The sequence below is a fragment of the Papaver somniferum genome, chromosome 10 (assembly GCF_003573695.1).
Source record: "Papaver somniferum cultivar HN1 chromosome 10, ASM357369v1, whole genome shotgun sequence".
Taxonomy (NCBI): domain Eukaryota; kingdom Viridiplantae; phylum Streptophyta; class Magnoliopsida; order Ranunculales; family Papaveraceae; genus Papaver; species Papaver somniferum.
In genome coordinates, this window is record NC_039367.1 from 28296749 (window position 1) to 28319716 (window position 22968).

General features: G+C 35.0%; 1 protein-coding gene across 1 annotated transcript; it reads left to right on the plus strand.

Moving 5' to 3' along the window:
- Positions 1–1700: 1700 nt before the first annotated feature.
- On the plus strand, positions 1701–21002 carry LOC113315447 (FBD-associated F-box protein At3g52670-like). The gene is made up of 4 exons (XM_026563723.1): positions 1701–1787; positions 1907–1978; positions 2488–2540; positions 20189–21002. Exons 1-4 carry the CDS (start codon positions 1701–1703, stop codon positions 21000–21002), a joined length of 1026 nt encoding a protein of 341 aa, XP_026419508.1.
- Positions 21003–22968: the final 1966 nt, after the last annotated feature.

Below are 22968 nucleotides of genomic sequence, written 5' to 3' on the forward strand. Positions count from 1 at the left end.
TCATAATATGAAAATACCTTCAAAAATTGCCATTAGATTAGAGTTTTAATAGCATTCCTTATCAAGAATTACGATTGGACGAAATCACCAAATTAATACGTAGAAAGTTCATTGGATATGTAGCATTTCAGAGAAGTTTACAGTGGTGGTGATGGCGCTGCATCTAACTGTTGTTCGATTGATTATTTTATTTTTTTGAGAAGGTTTCGGTTTTCTTTGGAGAAACCGAGAGGGAATGTTTCATTGTGTTCAAAATCATTTAGAAAGACAAGCGCCAACTTGAGCATTATTTACGGGATCTCAATACAACCATAGATTTATCTATTGAAAGGAGAAATTTTGACACTAAATATGTAATTTAGAATAGTTATTATATAATGTGACATCCAAGTGTTTTTTATTTAAATCTTCATGTATTTTAATCGAGTTTATTTTAGGATTAAGACGATCAACCGCATCTTATACTTTATAGTGTTACCCATTTTGTAGCGGCACAAAATTAACATAGTATATTACTACTCATGAATGCATGTCAGAACCACAAAACCACCGCATTCCTCGAAGTATGTTGGGCGATTAATCGCAAATGTCATGTATAAAGTTGAACAAACTTAAGTTGTTAATTAATTTATTCTCTAATGTTTTTTTTTGCTATATTCTCTTTTGTATTGCAATTAATTTTATTTTAATACTAAAAACAATGATTCACATGATCGGTTACCAAAGATAGCAGGGGCACCATTTTATCCAATGTTCATAATCGTTTTTTTATATATGGTTTGGGATCATTTAGTACATATCTTTATTAATCGTGTCAAAAACAACCAACTACATCTTTCATAATACAATAAAAATAAATAAACACCCACCACCACTAAAACCATCCACCACCATAATTTCTTCCACCACCACCATTGTTACCACCTCCACTACCGCCATAGCTTTCACCACCCATTATTACTACCACGACTATTATATATTGAAATAATTTTTATCAACGGGCAATTGGTCTAGTGGTATGATTCTCACTTAGGGTGCGAGAGGTCCCGAGTTCAATTTGAGGGTTGCCCGATAAGTGTTTGTCTTTGTACAAACCATAATTTATTTGTTTTAGAAATAATTAATAATTTTTACTTTTATTTATTGATGGAAATATGTTATGATAGATTAATTAAGGAAATATTTATGATGAAATAAAAAATTAATAAATCATTCATTATGAGAAATTAATTGTAACACTTATAATGTTTAATTTGAATAAATCATGACCATAGATTTATCTTTTCCCTAGATTAATCTTGGACACTCTTTATTATGCCTAACTTAATTAGTTGTATTTTAATACTAAAAACAATGATTCACATGATCGGATACCAAAGATAGCAGGGTCACCATTTGATCCAATGTTCATAATTGTTTTGTTATATATGGTTTGGTATCATTTAGTACATATCTTTATTAATCGTGTCAAAAACAACCAACTTCATCTTTCATAATATAAAAAATAAGAATAAACACCCACCATCACCATCGTTACCACCTCCACCACCGCCATAGCTTTCACCACCCATTATTACTACCACCACTATTATATATTGAAATAATTTTTACCCACACAAGATTAGACTTGATTTTGGACGAAACATTCTTATCCCACACTAGAAAACTTTCTTAGCCCCCACTAGAAACTAGTTATCACTATGGTAGGCTACAAATCTATGATCAAAATTGGATCAAGTAAGTTCTATGAGGCGTTAAAAATTACAATGTTTGATAGCATCAAAAAGGTGAGTTCTAAATAATTTGCATCTCTGATTTTTAGGGGTTTTATTTTTTTTCTCTGTTTATTGTTTGTGGTTCATGATTTGATAGAATAATTTTGATCTTTTTGTTTTTATAAATGAAGATTAAGATGGTTGATAGTGTTTTTAAGAAAGTTGAAAGTGTGAAAGCCTATGTTTATGAGGAGATCAAGAAGGTGAGATTTGAATGAATTTCATCTCTGCTTTTTTAGGGAGTTTGGTAGAGTATTAGTTGCAAGTCTGATCTATAATATGCACAATGCTGGCATTTTTTCATAGTTATTCTATGTTTTGTTCCTACTTTATATTTGATTTTATTTTTTCCATGTATAACTTTGACTTGTATTATGTTTAATGTGTGAATATATATATATTTTGGTTTGTCAAGAGAAAAACAAAACTAAAAGAAGTCTATTAAGCTACCAAAGAAAAAAAACTGCTCGATATCCATTTGAACTTAATAAAATACTAACAGAATCACATGGTATATTTACATGTAAGAAATACTAAAGCATTGTTTTAGTATTTTTTTTCACAGTTTAGTATTTTTTAACTTTCTGAGCTTATGTTTTGTTTTTTCATCATCATAAGCTTCATCGAGATCATGATATATCATAAGGGTAAAAACCGACGAGGGATTTGAGCTTTGATTTTTTGTCAAGATAACCCCAATTTTACCAACCAGGAAATTAAAGTGGGAATTATAGGGAACATTGATCAAGTGACAACGATACAAGGGTAAGTTCGGGTTATTTTTACTTTATATATACTAGTTGATTGGTGTTACTTCTGGCTGATACTAGTTTGTGTTCTTCGGGTTCATTTTTTTTTTTTGGTTGTGATTATCTTTGTTTGGATTTTTGTTATTAGTTATATTTTTTTTCCTTTTAAGAACCATCGAATGATAAGTTTGGTACATTATAGGTGTATATGTGGTACTAGTAATTGGAAATTGGTTTAAGCCAAGGAAAACCAGTTTTTGTGTAAAACTAACGCTAATTTTGAGAGTATATGATTTTTTTGTGTATGCCAAGAGCGCTCGAGTCCTTTACAGAGCGTGCTTGGAAAATAGATAATTTTGGCCGTTTGATTAGTGACGAGCCTAAAAAATCTTCTTGTGGAAGCGGGGAGCTCGAAGACTTTTCTTTTGAGAGCCCCGTTTTTGGAAATTTCAGTTTTGAGAATCTGTCTCTTTGTGAGGAAAGTAACCCTAGTACTCCTAGTCCTTTGATAGTGCCAGAAATGGCAACTTTGAAAGATTTGTTAAACCCAACTAGGACCTCTCGTCCGTCTCGTATCAAGTTAGCTGAAACCGAGGCAAATTATGAACTGAAACCTTGGACTTTACAGACGCTCCCAATGTTTTTAGGGAAAGAGAATGAGAACCCCTATTTTCATGTTAAGGAATTTGAGGAAGTTTGTAGTACTCTAAAAATTAAAAACCTAAGTGATGATGCGTTGAAACTTAGGTTATTCCTCTTTTCCCTAAAAGAAAAATCCAAATCTTGGTTGTATAGTTTGGCCTCTGAGTCAATTGAAACCTATGACCAACTTACTTCTGCCTTTATACATAAGTTTTTCCCAAGGCATAAAACATCGTCTATTAGGACACAAATCTGTACTTTTTCTCAACAAGAGGGAGAATCTTTATATAGGTATTTAGAAAGGTTCAATGACTTAATTTCTCAATGTCCTCGTCATGGTTTAGAGAAGGTTAGGTTAGTTCAGATCCTCTATGAGGGTTTAGATTATTCAACAACAACCATGGTTGAGTCCTTATGCACAAGAGGGTTTGAGAATAAAACTGTTGATGAAGCGATGACATTTTTGAATGAAATCGCCGATAAGACCCAACAATGGGAACATAGTAGGGAACCCCAGAAAATAATTCTTCTAAGTAGAGGAAATGTCAATAGGGTAGGAGGATCTTATGAGTCAGATGCTAAAATAGCTGCCATAACCAAGAGGGTAGAAGCCTTAGAATTAGGTCATTCTAGTGGTAGTAGTGGACGAATTGAGCCTTTTTGGGAAGGCCATACTGTTGAAGAGAAAGCCAATTTTCTTTATAACAATACTAGGTTTGATGACCGACAGAAGTTTGACCCATATTCAGAAACCTATAACCTGGCTGGAGAAACCATCCAAACCTTTCTTGGCCTAAGGGCCAGAATCAAGGTCAATCTAGTAACGCTCAGGTTCCCCAAGGTTTTGGCTATACTAAGAATCCTTAAGCTCCGGCACAGTTTCAGAACCCTTCAGATAAGAAGATTATGAGTTTAGAAGAGTCTCTTGCTGTGTTAACTCGTAACACTGTGCAGTTTCAGCAATCTGTTGCTCAAGGTTTAGAAGAGAATAAGAGAATAGGTCAGGCTAACTCTCAGGCTATTTCCGAGTTGAAAACCCAGGTTAGTCAGATAAATGAGTCTTTAAGAGAAAGAGGTAAGTTTCCTAGTCAGACTCAACCCAACCCTAGAGGAATTAATGAAATAGGTGAAAGACCATCTGGTCATGTGAATGTTATTAAAACCCTTAGGAGCGGTAGAGTGATAGACAACAAGGTTTCCATGCCTAATAGTGAACATGTTGTAGTTCACCCTTCTGAACCAGAAAATGAGGAGACTGATAGAATCTCCAAAGAGACCAATGAGGGTCCTGATGAGCCCGGCTTTGTTCCCAGAGCTCCGTTACCCCAGCTGCTAGTTCCGACTAAGAGGGAGTCCAACTTTAATTATATATTGGAGGTTTTTAAGCAGGTTAATATCAACCTTCTATTATGAGATGAAATTAGGCAGATTCCCTCTTATGCCAAGTTCCTTAAGGACTTGTGTACGCGGAAGCGTAAGCTCAGTGTCCATAAGAAAGCCTTCGTAGCTAGTCATGTGAGTTCTATTATTCATAATACCACTACTCCTAAGTATAAAGACCCAGGGTCCCCTACCATTGCTTGTACAATAGGTAAATACCGTTTTTAGAAAGCGCTGCTTGACTTAGGAGCCAGTGTGAACTTAATGTCATACCATGTGTACCTTAAGCTAGGACTTGGTGATATGAAACCTACCCAGATGACACTCCAGTTAGCTGATAGGTCTGTTAAAGTTCCTCGTGGTGTTATCGAGAATGTTCTTATTGAGGTCGACAAGTTTATATATCCGGTGGATTTTGTTATCCTAGATACCCAACCTGTACCTGACCCAGAGAACCAAATACCAGTGATTATAGGTCGCGCGTTTTTAGCTACATCCAATGCGATCATTAATTGTCGAAATGGTATTATGAATTTGTCTTTTGGTAATATGACTATTGAGCCGAACATTTTTAATATTAGTAAACTACCCTCTGAACTATATGACTCAAATATAAAAGAGGTAAACATGATAGGAACATTAGTCGAGGAGTCATTACCAAACACTTTATTAGAAGATCAATTAGAGAAATGCCTAGCTCACTTTGGGATTGATTTTGATGATGATAATGTGATTAATGAGGTGAATGCTTTGTTAGATTCAACCCCTTTGTTAGACACTAGTAATGGATGAAAGCCAAGGTTCGAACCACTATCAGTTTTTAACTCTACCCTAGTTCCTTCGTTATAAGAGCCTCCTCAGTTGGACCTTAAACCATTGCCAGATACTCTGAAGTATATGTGTTTAGGCCCATCTGAAACTTTACCTGTAATTTAGCATTTGACTTGGATAGTGATCAGGAAAGTAGGCTAGCAACCGTCCTTCAAAACAACAAGGAAGCTTTGGAGTGGACCATAGCAGCTATGAAGCAAGTAGAGGATGAACCACCTGATTATAACTTAGAGAAAGCAATTGACCTTTTTCAAGAACCCAATTGTCTAGAAACTATGAATATTGTGACTAGTCTATGTAGAGGCACCCAAAATTATAAGTATGGGGGTAGAGAACTAGAAGAAGCTCTTGAGTATTTTAAGGACTATGAAGATCCGGAAATTCAAGCAATAGTTAGAGGTTTGTCTGTGAATAGTGAAAACCCTAAGTTTGGGGGTAGTGATGATTCTTGTGATCGTCAAGTTAGAGTCCCTAACTTGGGACTCGATCCATGTGTGTCCTAGATATTACTGGAGTCTATCCAGACTCCGCAACCCGATCCTCCTGATACTGTCCAGGAGGTAACCTAAGTATTAGAGACCCATTGTTCGGGTGAATCTATTTATATAGACATACATATGAAGCTAAATTATGCACCCCAGATAAACCCAGTTGTCTTGACCGAAACCTTAGAAGAGGACGTACTTCTTCTTTTCATTTTTCTAAACCAGTGCAGTTGTCTCATATTTGTGTTAGCTCTATTTGGTCTTACGGACCCACAATTGTTTCGCCTATTGGTATACGAATTTGGAAGGTGAAGATTCTTTTTGAGGTATTTGATGTCTGGCTGAAGACTTTAAACTTAGCACTCCTTGGGAGGTATCCCTTGCTCTTGCAACACGGTAATATTTTTCCTCATTTCCTTCTAGTGGTAACGTCTCTCTGTGTTCATGCTCTTTATTTTTATCTTTAGAACATTGAGGAAAATGTTAGATTTAAGTTTGGGGGTATGGGAGAAACTTGTTAGTTGCAATAAATAAACTCCAGAGCCTAGAGATTTATGCCTATTAAGGTTGGCACTAACCAATCTAAGTGGATGGAAACATCTTGGTTGTAGGAGTTGAGGAACCAATCTGATTAGATGGAAACATCTAAAGAGTCTATCCATAAAAGCACAGAGCTCAGGTGTTAGAATTAACATGGTAGTTTCGCCATATCTCGTGATGGAAACATCGAAAGAATCCTGATCACTTCTTTTTCTTTTTATCTTTTTACCATAGCTAGGGTGAAATAGAGTGATTGAGATACCAAAAAAAAAAGATTGAGACTAGACCATCAGACCAACCGGAATAAATTCAATAAAGTCAACCACTGGAACCCTTGTATATGCCAGTTGGATTGACCTAAAGCTAGGATTATCGGCCACTGGTTCCCTTGTATATGCCAGTGTGTTGATATTAGTCCAGACCAGTATCTCAGTCCATTCGGATAGGTTCACCTTAGTTAACTTCATCTACGTTTTTCTCTTCTTAATCTATGTGATTGGTTGACTCTGATTTATGATGTCCAGAAACTATCTGAGTAGAGATCTGTCACTTTATATGAATCTTAGTATGCTTGAGTGCAAACTCGTGTACAACAATTGGAATTTCGCATCAGGGTACTTCCTCCTATAGTCAATTATTGTATGCCAACCAAGGAGATTTTTTAGTGCCTTCCAAGGTTCTGCATAAATAGCTAGGGTTTGGAGTATAAAGGTTTTGTGGATACACCTCTGGTAAACCCTCCGGAGACAACACTCCGCCACTAGGGCCACCTAGTGGTTTAACGGCTTGCTGCACGTGCTAAGTGTAGTCATTTTATTTTCTAGATTAGATTTGCTCGAGGACTAGCAAATAATAGGTTTGGGGGTATTTGATCGACACATTTTTGTGTCTAATTTGTCCTCAATGTCTGTATTTTTGGAACTCTATTTTTGTACTAATATTGTGTTTTTATGTATTTTTAGGAAATAAACATTTTTGGAAAATTCGGCTCGAGAAGTTGATTTTGGCACCCGGAGGACAAGTGTCATTCGGACTCTCGCTTTTGGATAAGGGGTAACCTAATTACTAAGGGGCACCCTCAGGTCACCCCAAGTCATCTGTTATTCTCACCCCCACTCTGGATAAGGGGGAGGTCATCTTCAACATTTGAAATGATTTTTTGGCGGGAAAATGTTGTTATTCCCTGGCAGATGTTTGTTGGAATTTTTGAACGTGTTCTAGGGCGATTCAATGGCTGATTTTTGGTAGGAAGTTGTGATATGTCCTAGCAAACACGTTTTGGGCTTTTGGTTCGATCAAATTTGGACAGAATTAGCTGGATAATTCACGGAATGCAAAACAGGGAAACACGGGTCATACACGGGATTGGAGAAGATTTGAGCGTGTTCTGCTCATGCATGAGGGCTCTAGCAACATTTTGGATCGTGTATAAACATTTCTAGAGTGACCAGAATAGAAATCTACGCGTGAGAAGCTAAATCAGTGAAGAAAATATTCCCAGAATATTTTTTCATCAAACCGAGTTAAGAGAGAATTATCTCGAGTTATAGCGAGATTTATTGACCCTGTGGAGTATATATAAAGTGATGGGGACTCATAGAAGAGGTTAGAGAGGATTGGGAGTAGTATAGAGCAACAAAGAACCGAGAATCAACCATCCGGAAAAATATTTCTGCTGCTACTCGAGGAGGAAGAACGTGAAGAACAGACTCTCCAAGACCGTCGTTTACGCTACAGTGGAATTGACATACAGTCGTGGGTCGCAGAAGCAACAGCGACAGAGAGCCTTGTATCGTTCTTTCTTATTTGGAACGCTTATAAACGTTGCAAACCCGGTTTTATTGTATTTCTCATATTCTCATCATTTGTAAACCATTTTTGAGCATCAATGAAATTCTTTGAGAGGTTTTCCAACATGATGAGCTAAATCCCTTAGCCGAGGCAACGGAGGAAGCCATTGTTCCATGAAAACTGGTATAATTCTATTTTAATTATTTCTTGCAATTATTTTACATGATTATTTGCATAGAACTATTATAGAAAATTGATTTGTATTGAGTAGTTGTGAATTATTTTGATGGAGCATGCTGGGTTTTAAAACTTTTGATTTTTCATGCTTTGTGATTACAACTATTACTTCAAAAATCTATTAGAGGCTAAATATTAGAATCGCTTTAAAAGAAAGAATTGCATGAATATTGATTATAATTTATCATTTAATTGGCCAATGGTGGAATCCAAAGTCTCGGTATCTCCTAATTGTTTTTGAAACAACTTTAATTATTTAAATCTAAAAATTTTATTCCCTTCACAAATCTGAAAAGAACCCATTTTTACCACTATCACTACAACCATTTGAAAATACATTAAGTAACAAAACCCGTAAATATATAAACAAATTTGGTTTTTTAATCCTAAATTTAACATTGGTATATATTTCTGAAAATGTGGGTAAGAACTAAAGAAAGTTTAATTTGTAAAAATGAAAAGAAAATTTGTAGTCTTATACTGTATAAATAAAAGAGTTATTTTCGACCGAATAATTCTATTTGGTTTGTACCTGAAGTGACATTATTATCCCTTGCTTAAACTTCTAATATGGATAAACACAGGTTCCTTCAAATTATTATTTTTTAAAGTTTGTGAAAATTAAACAAATTAAAGGGAAAGTTTTTTATTTTGGCTTTGGAGCAATTGGGATTCTCAGGACCAGTCTTGATATCATCATCTGGATTTCTTTTATGTTCATAACTATATTGCCTGATAGTGGGATAAGCTCATTTATTACAAAAATCGTTTTTTCTCAGTTTTCTTTACGTTATGAGCAGTGTATTTATTTCTTTGTGTGTCTTTTCGATACTAATACAATACAAATACCTCATGTTAAAGCATCGCTTAGTCAAACTCACAAGTTTTAGTATATCAAACTTGTTATCAGATTTGGTTGATCAAAACTATAATCATGATTTACAATCTACTAAAGTTAATCTCGAACTTGTAATAGAGCATGGAAGTTGAGTACCCGGATTCACTAATCGACCTTGAAGAATGAAGACTGAAAAACAACGATGTTAACAGAAACGTCATCAACAAATGTAAGTGAAAACTGACTATCCAATTTACTCATATTATCCACCATTCTATTTACTGACATATGTCGTGTGAATTTTGTATTATGATGAACATTGCAAATGAAAAATTCAAGCATTATAAAACTTGTTGCACAATAGACTGAGAACAACTCATTTTTGAAATATCGCAATTGCATGATAAATTTATAAGGAGTTGTAAAGTTAGTTCTTATGTCCACAAACTAATTTTCTCAGTTCATGAAGTTGAACTTATAAATTAAAAAACTTGATGAATTAAATCTCGATTAACTCACATACACAGTTCGCGAACCGATCAATTTTGAGATATTCCTGAATAAGTTTTTTTTTCAATGGTATACAAACAGATTTATACAGTTCACGAACTGGTTAATTTTGAAAGTTTCCTTGATACTTTTTGTATTTGACAATAGACAAACAGTTTGAATAGGCGCAAACTTATCAAATACAAAAAGGTTCCGAGTTACGAGGCGAGCAATTATTCACAAACTATTGTGGATAGTTTACGAACTGATTTTGGTCTTATGATAATAAATATATCTCTATCTATCTAACAAGATGATAATTAAAACCAAATATTCAATTCTCATTCATTCAGAGCCCACTTTTTTATGATGTGGATTACTATGGTAAGTATATTGGAAAATAGAGCCATCTTATTGATTCTGCCACACGCCAACAAATAATAAAAATATCTTGATATCCACACCATTAAATAATAATGATATCTTAATATCATGGGGGATTTTTCTTTTCCTCTCTCTACGAAACTTGTATAGTACATGATTTTACCTCCCTAAAGATGTAAAATTAACAAAACTTGTCTGTCAATTATTCCTAATCAGCAGTCGTGGACACATGGATAAAACAAACATGTGTAACTTATATATTGAATATTCCCTCAGACAGAATAGTTTCACTACTTTTTCTTCTTATTCTTCTTCTTCTTATCTTTGATTTTATAAACACAAATTGAAGATGTGAGCTGTTGTGTTTAATATTGAGTTGGTCCTTCCATACGCATCTGCAACTTGAAATTCTTTCCAAAAAATAACCCCATATCCAAACCTCCAATTTATCTAAATCTTAAATACTCTAAACTCCAAATGATCATAACATAGTAGTGAAACCCGAAATTGATCAAATTGTTGAAATTATTTACCTAAGATTGACCAAACGTCTAGACAAATTTACTTAACATTGATCAATTTTTTGAAAGACTTTTCCCTATAATTGATCAAAATCTTGACATTCAAACCCCCAATTGATCTTAGTTACTTGCAGTTTGTTGTTGGAAACTCCATTTAGAGGTTCTTTATAACTTTTATATCATAATGAAGCAGATAATTTTTCGGAGAATGGGTCATTTGTCCAAATATTTTTAAAACATGGTTCAAATGGACGAGTAAAAATTAGTACGGGTGAAATGGACACCAAAAAATAACAAGGATGAAACTGAATTCATCCTGACTTAAACTTAAAAAATAGCAAGGATGAAACTGAATGCATCCTGATGTAAGTTAAAAATAAGAAAAAGTATTTGAAAATGTGTAGGATGAAACTGTTTACATCCTGACTATTTTTATATTTTTGTTCATTTAAACAGTATCAAAATCTAAATGTCTTTTTCACCCAGAAATTGTTGGTTTTGGTCTTTTTAACCAATTTTGTGATGATTTTTCTTTTTTGTGAAGCATATTGAAGTAGATGGTGTGTTGATTATCAAAGTAAAATCTGATTCTGATTTGGGTTAAGAGTTGAAGAACGAATCAATTTAAAAGAAGATCGAATTTTGGGTTTTTATGAATCCTAAGTTATTTTCATGTAAATTATAAATCGGTATACCAAATTAAAGAGGAAATAATAGAATAACAAGAGTCAATTGAATGATTTCATTAAAACAAAAAATATTTGAACAAAAATTGAAACGAGCACCAGGAGAGAGGCAGAAATGTTACTTTTCGGCATGTTAACAAAGCCTCGCCCCATCCATCTGAACTGTATGCGCCTCTTCCACTTTGAGTTCTCCAAACTCGTCATTATCATATCACCAAAAACCAGTGGTACTTCAGCTTTTAGTAATGCTGTCAAGATTTTGTGGAAATTTTAATAGTGAAAATGACTTATATTGATTTCTTAGCGATTTATGTTAAGGTCGAAAATGTTGGATTCGTGTGGATCAGAGACTCTTTTTTCTTCTAAATATGCGTATTTTTTGCTTTTGTGGCTTAGACTGGTGGTGGAAAGGATCTCTTTTGGAAAATGAAATTAAATCTTCTCCTACAAAGGTATCATCTGCTAAATTTGAATCACTTATACATATTATTGTACGAAAAAGATTGACCCACCGAAGAAATTCCTCCGAATTCTGCACCGTGTAAAGAATGATGGAACCGACTCCTACCCGCCCTTATCTCAGATTCCCAATACAAAGAACGTTACATTGGTGAGTAATCGTTCATTCGATTACTCACGATGCATTTTGGGTTGATCTTTTCGATCAACCTAGAATGACTCATTATTGTATTATGTGCTTGGGGATTCCTAAAAAGTTACTTAGTAGCACAATTATGTGGACAGAGACAATATTTCATAGTACAAACTCACGTAATAATGACATGATATACACAACTAGAGAAAACTCTTTCTAGAGCTTTCGCAATAAAAAGCATTACAGTATCAGGCCTAACAATCATGCCCACTGGCTAATGAAAAAAGTTTTATCTCCTTTAGTCAACTCCTAACGGTCGGCAATATTGATAAGATAATACGTGCACTCCTAAATAATAGGAGTCACAAACTCACGTATTATGACAAACCCTAGAGACCGAGTCAATAACATTTTCGAAGACCTTGTTTTCATTCACCGACTAACAGTACCATTAAAGCTTTACTCCAGACAGGTAACTTGAACAGTAGTTTCTTAGGATTTTATCAGTGAAGTTTTTTTTTCTTTATATCTTTATTTTCTTCTTCAAATCATCGCAACTCAGATTTGAAATAAACACCATGTATTGTGCATGGGAAACGAAAGAAAACTCCTAAATGTATTAAAAACTCCTTAGAAAGAGTAAAAAAAAGATAATTGTTAGGGAGAAAGCCACTTTTACTAGTGAGAAAGCTAATTTTGGTGTGGATTTAAAAAAATAACTCTTTTTCTATTGATGATCATTCTTTAAGGTTCCGTGCATCATATTCTGTTGGGTGCAATAATCAAAAACAAAGAAAAATCAAATAAGCAAAAGTTATTGATACGTAGCTCCTTTATAATGGAAGTGATTGCTTTGACGAAACGAACAAGCTCCCCGTATCTCCGCAACAGCAACAAGGCAAAACTTTGGAAAATAGAGTGAGTCACGTGTTCAACACGCTGTCCTTAAGACATTAGCGCCCGGCTACACTCAAGAGTGATGCTATAGCCCTCACAGGACGGATATTTCCAGGATAAAACACCCTAATACACCTACTACTAGCATATGTAGTAGATGCTCAACTTGAGCTTGGCAACTCCGAAAAAACCGTTAAGGAAAATCGCGAATGCTTAAAAACCGCTATAAAATATTTTTCCTTAGGGGTCCCTCTAAAATATAGAGTAACCCCTTTCCCATAGATTTTACAAAAGTAGTGAATTTCTTTATATAATTGACAAATACAACTTAAGAAGAAAAACTCCCCGATGTGGGACTAAAAGGTTTATATAGTTTCTTAAAACTACTAAAAATTGGAAACTCCACGATGTGGGACTAAAAAGTTTCATTCACAAAATAAAACAATAAATTATAATTTTTTATTAAAACTTTAAAAAATTATTTTTTTATTAATCGTTTTCCAACAATCCCCCGCATGAATGAAAACTCAATAAAACATGAAAACACAGATAGATCTTGGTAAATAAACATCCCAACCTCACGATCCAAACAAACTAATCGTGCAAGTGTTGAAATCATACTAGTCATTTCTAAGTCCTCTCCCTCACACAAAAGTGTGTTGACCCCAGGGTCATACTATGGATTGCATAAATCATAATAGTATTGAGAGCTTTCATCTTTAATTCTCACATGGTGAGACTATAGGTATCTTTCACCAAAGTGAAAAAGCATGAACTAGTGAACCCTTAGTGACCTTTAGGTCCTAAGTTCCAGTAATACCAAAACCATCAAAATGAAAATCACATAAAAAACGCAGGAAATACCATTTTAGGCAGAGGTGTCCATGAGGTCTTGAACCTTTGCTTAGTGAGATATTACCAGAATTACTTGCTAGAGACAGTGAACTATGTCTTGAACTGCTAGCATTTGATGTAATTCGTGATAACAACCACGGGTGATATCTCCAAGATTGCTGCCAAGCTCGTGCCGTTTTGTCCGTTTTGGCCCTGGACATATCCTGTTTCTCAGAATGCTCTAGAGACTCAGCTCATATTCTCACAGGAAGCGACCCACTTCCTCATTCAGATAGGTGAGTTTCCATAAAGAGTGTTACTGTTACACCCCACTTCAATCTTAATTGAAACTATATAACTCATTAAGACTTATTAAAAAGTCATCATCCACATGCAGTCACACTATCACGTCTACACCATAGGGAAGGGACAGAGAATGAAAATCTCTGATAGTGTTTACCTTTACCCACCATAAATTAGTTGTCTCATTCGAAACCTTGATCATGGGATTCCAGTCAGCAAGGTTGAGTATCCTTCATGGAAAGTTTAATATATGAGCTTAAGCCCCAACCCCGTTGATGCATTTTTAACTATCTCTTTGTACAAACCTTTCGTCAAAGATTGCGCGATATTCTCCTTGGACTTTATCCAATCAATGGAAATAACGCCGATTGAGATTAGTTATTTCTTAGCTTTAACTATTATAGTTTGGCTAACACAATGTATAGATATAGCTGGCACAGGCCTATGCCAAAGAGGAATGTCTTCTAAAAAGCATCTTAGGCACTCGGCCCCCTCTCATGCTTTATCTAACGCAATACTCTCAGATTCCATAATGAATTGAGCGATATGTTTGTTTGGAAATCTTCCAACAACAAACCCACATGTTAGAGTGAAACCATATCCACTCGTAGACTTAGACTCCTCTGAGTCAACTATCCAGTTTGCATCATAAAAGTCCCAAGGACAACAAGATACCTTTCATAAATCAAAAGAGTATTTTAGGTACCATAATACTCTACTCAGTGCATCTGAATTCTCTTGCTCTGGACTACAATTATATCCACTTAACTTACTCACAATATAGGCAATGTCTGGACTCTTACAGTTCATTAAATTCATCAGACATCCTATAACTTTTGAGTATTCAAGTTAAGATACTCCACTACCCTTATTTTTCTTGAGACTACAAGAATAATCGTACGAAGTACAAGCAGGTTTACAATCAGACTGATTGTATCTCTTAAGCACAACTCAACATAATGAGAACGACTAAGACTTATAAATGTTTGATTATCTTCTAATCCTCATCCCTAAGATTACATCAAAAGGGCCCAAGTCTTTCAAGTCAATGTTCTCATTCAGTGCATGTTTTTAGTGGAATTGATCACATCTATGTTTGTATCAAGCATATCATCAACATACAAGCATACAATTACACACATCCTTAACAAGTTACTTGTAGACATACTTGTCAGATTCATTAATTTAAATCCACTATCCATTATCACATGATTAAATTTTCCATGTCACTGTTTACGTGCTTATTTGAAAACCATACAAAGATTTTTCAAATTACAAACTTTGTATTCACAACCTTTCACTACAAAGTCTTCAGGTTGATCTATGTAAATTTCTTTACCTAATTCACGGTTTTAGAAAAAGCTGTCTTAACATCCATCTGATGTATCTCTACGTTCTTTATGGCAGCAATAACAATTAGTATCTCAACGGAAGTAATTTCCGTCACAATTGAATTAGAATCAAGGAAATCTACACCTTCTTTTAGTTTATAGCCTTTAGCTACCAACTTAGCTTAATATTTTTCCACAGTTTCATCTACCTATCGTTTCCTCTTAAAGACTCATTTACATCCCATGGTCTTACAACCTGGAGGTAAACTAGCAAGCTCCCAAGTCTGGTTCCAACGGACTGAGTCCATTTCACTAAATGAAGCTTCTTACCAGAATGGGGTTTCAGTAGATATTAAGGCTTCTTTACAAGTCTGTGGCTCAGACTAAGCTAGGCATGTTATGAAGTCGGTTTCATAAGAAGTCTCAAGTCTAATTATTTTACTTCTCTTAGGCTCAACATCAACTTCATCTTCCTTTAAAATAAGTTCTGACTATTTGAAGATAAATCTAGGGGATCAACAACACATCTCTAATGAGGTACAGGTTTAGAATAAACATGTTCAAAGAACTCAGCATCCCTAGATTCCGTAATAATATTCACACCAATGTCAGAAAAAATCAGAACACACAACCAAAAATCTATTTGTAGAAGTATACTCAATATACCCTATACGAAAACACAATCAACATTTTTGGTTTCAATCTAGTTCTTTTAGGAAGAGGAATTACAATCTTAGTCAAACGCCCCCACACTTTGACACATTCATAAGAAGGTCATCTACCGTTCCATAAACCATATGGAGTTTCATCTGATTCTTAAAAGGGTACTTTATTCAGGATACTAGTTAAGAGGACTGCCTCCCCCCACAAGGCCGCAGGTAATCCTGAACTAATCAACATGGAAATTATCATCTCCTTAAGGATACGGTTGTTATGTTCAAGGCTTCTAATTGGTTTCCAACTTCAAGTTTATACATCTTAAGGCTTCTAAGGCGTCATCCTTATCCTAAGCAAGTATACAAGATAGTACCTCGTACAATCATCTACGGAAGTTATAACCATCTTTTACCACAGTGGTTTTGGGTTGAACTCATGTCAACTAGGCCTAACTGAATTAATTCTAAAGGCTTAGAATTACTCTGAACATTTGTGCTAAAAGATTTTATAGCATATTTTGATTCTTCACAGATTTCACTTTTGTGTTCAAAATCCAAACTAAATTTGGGTACGAAGCCTATGCTAGCCAGTTAAGCATTGACTTATAAGTTTACGGTTCCAAGTCTACCACGTAAAAATCAATCACACAAAGATATCACAAGAATCAACTACGTTCACATCATCAGTTTTTCCGTTAAGCTTATATAGACCCAAAGTCCTATAACTCTTGCTTAAAAAATCACTGCCTAGTTACAACAAGTTTTCCAGATTCAATTAAGATCTTAAATATTTTTCCATCTACAACAGAACAAGATACAAGATTTTCGCATATGCTCGGAACATGAAAACTTCATTCAATGTGAGAATATTACAGATATGAGCTTCTGCTCGACCTTTTCCTTTTATGCAACCTCTATTGCATATGAGTTACTCAATAAGAGTTTCTCGACATCCCCTATCCTATGATAGGAGGTGAACAGGTCTCTGTTTCAACAAACATTCTTGGTGGCTCCAGAGTCCACCTACTGGTCTCTCACATTGGTTATTAAAATAACTTCCGACATCATGCCACCAAACTCGTTCTAGTTTGTTTCAACTAAATTAGCATTAACTTTCTACTTATTAAGGTTTTTATGTTCTACAATTTACTGCCGCGTGGCCAGAAATTTTACAAACATAACACTCACCCTTAACTAAAGTAATTCCGGATTCAGGTTTACGAAATATACCTTTATCATGAAGACCATGCTTAGAGTTGCGTTCGATGTTCTCACCTTTGCCATCTTTGGAAGATTTGTTTCCAACCACATGCGGCTATTAGCCATGTCCCTCGGAGATGACACCTTTATTCACAAATCACAATTCCAAATCAGAAAGTAAAATATGAGTTTTGAAGATAACATCTATATATACAAACTTCGTTTGAATCAGCGTTTCAAAAAACTCATGGTTACCCCACAAAAATTAATTTAGTTAACAACAATTTTCTGCTCGTCAGAATTTTTCAGAAACGTTTTTCTGTTTTGTAAAATATCAAAAAATACTTTTACAACTCCAAAAATTCTGAAATTTTACGCGGGTAACTATCAGGATGTCTACTACGTTGTGTCAAAAGGGTTCATCGAAATTCCTTCTAGATTAAAAGATAAAATTGAAACTCTACAGCTGACCAGAAATTCGTTTTTGTTTTTTCACTCCACAATTAACATCCATGATTCACAAACCAATCGATCGTTTTCGATTATTACAAATGGTAATGTCTTAAGATTGTTGGGTGCAATAATCAAAAACAAAGAAAAATCAAATAAGCAAAAGTTATTGATACGTAGCTCCTTTATAATGGAAGTGATTGCTTTGACGAAACGAACAAGCTCCCCGTATCTCCGCAACAGCAACAAGGCAAAACTTTGGAAAATAGAGTGAGTCACGTGTTCAACACGCTGTCCTTAAGACATTAGCGCCCGGCTACACTCAAGAGTGATGCTATAGCCCTCACAGGACGGATATTTCCAGGATAAAACACCCTAATACACCTACTACTAGCATATGTAGTAGATGCTCAACTTGAGCTTGGCAACTCCGAAAAAACCGTTAAGGAAAATCGCGAATGCTTAAAAACCGCTATAAAATATTTTTCCTTAGGGGTCCCTCTAAAATATAGAGTAACCCCTTTCCCATAGATTTTACAAAAGTAGTGAATTTCTTTATATAATTGACAAATACAACTTAAGAAGAAAAACTCCCCGATGTGGGACTAAAAGGTTTATATAGTTTCTTAAAACTACTAAAAATTGGAAACTCCACGATGTGGGACTAAAAAGTTTCATTCACAAAATAAAACAATAAATTATAATTTTTTATTAAAACTTTAAAAAATTATTTTTTTATTAATCGTTTTCCAACATATTCATGTCTGAGGCATATCGTGTATTACTACTCCTGGTGAGCCAATAGCTCATAACTATATATGAACTTTTCCTTGTTAAGATGAGTTGCGGTATCCATTTCCGGTTGAAGGAAAATTAAAAAAAAAATCTCAATCCATTCTCTGTTTTATTTGCACTCTCTCTTGTTCTCACATTTGTAAAAGCATAATATAGTAAGCTTAGAATTTATGATAACACAAAGAGCAATTGAAATAAATTATCATCAAAGAATTAAATACCGTATATGTATCCATACTTGGCCTACAAGTATACAACCATCTTACAGATGAATTCAATTCATCATAATAAACTGAACTCATGCGGGCAATGTGATTTCGACAGTGATGTTTATCATTTTAGTGTAAAGTGCTGTCCATCAAGTAGTGTTATGGATGTCAATGGCTCACTGTTCACGTATTATTCTAGCAAGTAGAAAAAATATACCAATAGCATTGTCTGTTCTATATATAGATCAGGTCCTCCCACATTCTGTTCTCTATATTGTCAGTGATAATGGTTATCTTGAACTCTTATGTATGAGCCAATCATCATTTTTTTCAACACCCCGAATACTGTAACTGTTCGTCTCACCAAATAGTACGTAGAGATCTCATCTGAAATTGGAATATCACCAAGTAATACGAACGCAATAAAATGGCAACTCGGATGAACACTCGTTTTAGGTAGACAGTGATATGGAAAACTAAATTCACAATTACCGTGTGGGAGAAAGTTTTTTTTTATTATTATTTTAAATCCACCCCAAAATCAGCTTTTCCTTTACTAAAACTGCCTTTCCCTTGAACAATTATCAAAAAAAACTGTTGGAAATTCGAAATACTGAAGGCAAAATCTTTAAGACCTAAGATATTTGTGGATTTTTCTTGATCTTGTTAGGAAAAAAAAAACAGAAAGTAAAATAACATATTTCGAATTTTCATTCTTATACTTTCCTTAAAAAAATAAGAAAATATTTTCTTGCTATATAGTTTTGCTCTTTCTCTCTAACTAACAAAATAGCGTGTCTACACTGTAAAATGTAATTTGCGCTAATACTATTGTGTCATGGTGTTGATTTTGATTATGTGCTGATCTTTTTCGCTCATGTTTTGCAGGATAAATCAGTACTACTCGACCATCTCTCAAACGCCTGTACCTCTTCTTTTGTTGACTTTACTTGAGCATATATCTTGAACTCTCTTCCCAAACCAGTCATCTATGCTACATTAGGTTTTGTTTTTTTATAAGTTCAAAAAAAAAAACAAATGGTTAAGCTTCCCACCCTCTCTGATCAGTATCTTGCTCCATATTGCTAATAATATAATGAACAGTAAGCATCAGGGATATAGTATTCAAGCCCAAAAAACCTTTGACAATTATTTAAGTCATTGGAAATGGCTCAAAAACATGTTATACCGATATGTGTACAAATGATGCAATTCAACTCTGGATAGTGTGCCAATACTTGGATTTAAAGCCCTATTATGATAACATTTTTTGTTTTCAGTGGTAGTGATTGCATTTAATAAGTCTTTATAAATAAATCTTTAAAAGAATCCGTAATCGTAATCGGTGATAGTTTAAAATGATGCCATATAAACCCGTGGATTTACAAAGAAGCTTTATAGATTTAAATAATTCGTTTAAAACGAGAATATATGTATCCATGAAAATTTGATTGAATGCATCCCTATTAGTGTTTATCTTTGAATTCTTTTCTTTACTTGGTTTGCGCGGAAAATAACCCGAAAATAAGTATATGATTGATTTCATTGTAATTCTATCATCATATTGTAGGTCATTTCTCATCAAAGAAGCGGCTTGCATTTCACAAAATACAAACACCATTGAGCTGTTGAAGAATGAAGATAGAATTAGTATTTTACAGGATGATTTGCTTCTTAAGATCCTTGATTTGGTTGACATGAAAACTGTTGTCAGAACCAGCGTTTTGTCCACAGGATGGAGATATATATGGAAATCCGTTTCCGTTATAAAGTTAGCCATATGCGATCCTAGAACTAAAAAGGCACGTTCATTTATAGATTTCGTTAACACCGTAGTCCTACTTAGGGATATCTCAGACATAAAGACGTTCGTTCTTAATTGGGATAGCACATCCAATGAACTAGCAGAACATCTTACATATTGGATACTGGTTGCTTTAAGTAGGAATGTTCAAAAACTACATATAGAGATCAACAGTGGGTTGACATTCGCGCTACCTCATCAACTCTTCATTTCCCAAACATTAACCGAATTGACCCTGTATTTTGGCGAAGGCACGTTACCCTCAGATATTTTCCTTCCCAATCAAATGTGTTTACATCGACTCGAATCATTGTCTCTCAATTCATTTGGCGGCGGTAACGATATAACGTGGATTAATAAGCTATTGTCAAGCTCTCCAGTTCTAAATTCCCTTAAGATAATGGATACGTGGGTTAGAGAAGATGATGCGGGAGTAAACGTCGATTGTCCTCAGTTAAAGCATCCGGAAATAATCAATACAACTAATGGTGTAAGTTTTATGGCCATGGTAATCAAGTTATCTACTCCGAGTCTCACTTCTTTCATTCGTCAAGACTATATGTTACTGTTAAGAATCTGATATCTTATCTTTCTTATTATTTTCTTAACACTTTTACAATCATTTATATATGATTCATACTTGGGAAAGAAATAACTTCCTAATACGACTCTATCTCTAGATCAATATAAAGAGTCCTAATCAAATTACATTCCATACACGTCTCGGATTCTCGGATTTGTTACCGAGTTTAAAAGTCTTATTATATAAGACTTTCCTAAACAATCTCTAAGAGACGTGTATAACTGAGACTCTCCTAATCAGTCTCAACTTTCCTATTCAGTCTCAACACCGTGTCTCAATACCCCCCCTCAAGACGGAGCATGCAGGTCACAAATGCCCATCTTGGATAAAATAGCATGGAACTGAGCTTTTCCCAACGACTTTGTGAATATATCCGCCAACTGCATTGTGGTAGGAGTATAAGAAGGTAGAATAATCTTTTGTATTACCGCATCCCTTACTAGATGGCAGTCCACTTCAATATGTTTTGTTCTTTCATGAAAAACAGGGTTCTTCGCAATATATAAAGCTGATTGACTATCGCAAAGAAGACTCATCGCTTGTGTATGATAAACCCTCAAATCACTGAGTAATTGTTTCAACCATTTCAATTCACATGTAGCCGCCGCCATGGAACGATATTCTGCTTCAGCCGAGCTACGAGACACAGTTTGTTGCTTCTTAGTCTTCCAAGATACTGGCGAATCTCCAAAACAAATAAACCATCCCGTCAGTGAACGCCTAGTTAAAGGACAACTTGCCCAATCTGAATCACACCAACCTCTCAAGGTTAAATTACTATCAGAGCGCAACAGAATTCCTTGTCCAGGATTCTTTTTCAAATATCTAACCACACGAAGTGCTGCTTCCCAATGCTCCATTCTAGGTCGTTGCATAAACTGAGATAAGATATGCACTGAGTAAGCAAGATCTGGTCTGGTGACAGATAAATATATCAAACGTCCAACCAATCTTCTATACTTTTCTACATCATAAAGCAAATCTCCTGTTGCTAAAGCAAGACGATGATTGGTTTCAATAGGAAATTCTGCAGGTTTCGCACCCAATAAACCTGCCTCCATTATAATATCCAACGCATATTTCCTCTGGCATATGTAGAAACCTTGTTTAGTACGAGCCACTTCCAAACCTAGGAAGTATTTTAATTTTCCTAAATCTTTCATCTTAAAGCATTGACCCAAGTATGCTTTAAATTGTGTAAGCGCAACTAGATCATTCCCTGCAATAATTAAATCATCAACATACACCAGCACATTAAGTTGCATCTTTCCCTTCATCATAGTAAAGAGAGAATAATCTGAGTACGATTGCCGAAACCCATAATTCTCCAATGCAGTTGATAGCTTCACAAACCAACACCGCGGTGCTTGTTTTAGGCCATACAACGATTTCTTCATCTTACACACCATATTCGGATTACCCTTAGCAAATCCTGGTGATATTTTCATATATACTTCCTCTTCCAAATCTCCATGTAGGAACGCATTATGCACATCCATCTGATGCACATACCACTGTTTAGCTGCAGCTACAGCCAAGAACATACGAACAGTTGTCATCTTTGCCACTGGTGCAAACGTCTCATTGTAATCTAATCCTTCAACTTGATGATTTCCAAAAATCACAAGTCTCGCCTTTAAACGCACCAAATTCCCGTTTTCATCATATTTTTCCGTATATATCCACTTACTTCCTAAAGCTTTCTTACCAGGTGGCAATTCTGTTAGATCCCATGTGCCTTGTTCTTCTAAGGCCCGTATTTCTTCCGCCATTGCTTTCCTCCAACCTGGATGTTTCATTGCCTCTCTGAAATTCCTCGGCTCAAACTTTGCAGATAATGCAGCAATATAATTTTTATGCATGTCAGAAAACCTGTCACAACTAACATAATATGTCAAAGGATAAGATGTACCTGAGGATGATGACTGTGATGATTGAGAGTGAGATGGACTATTTTCTCTAA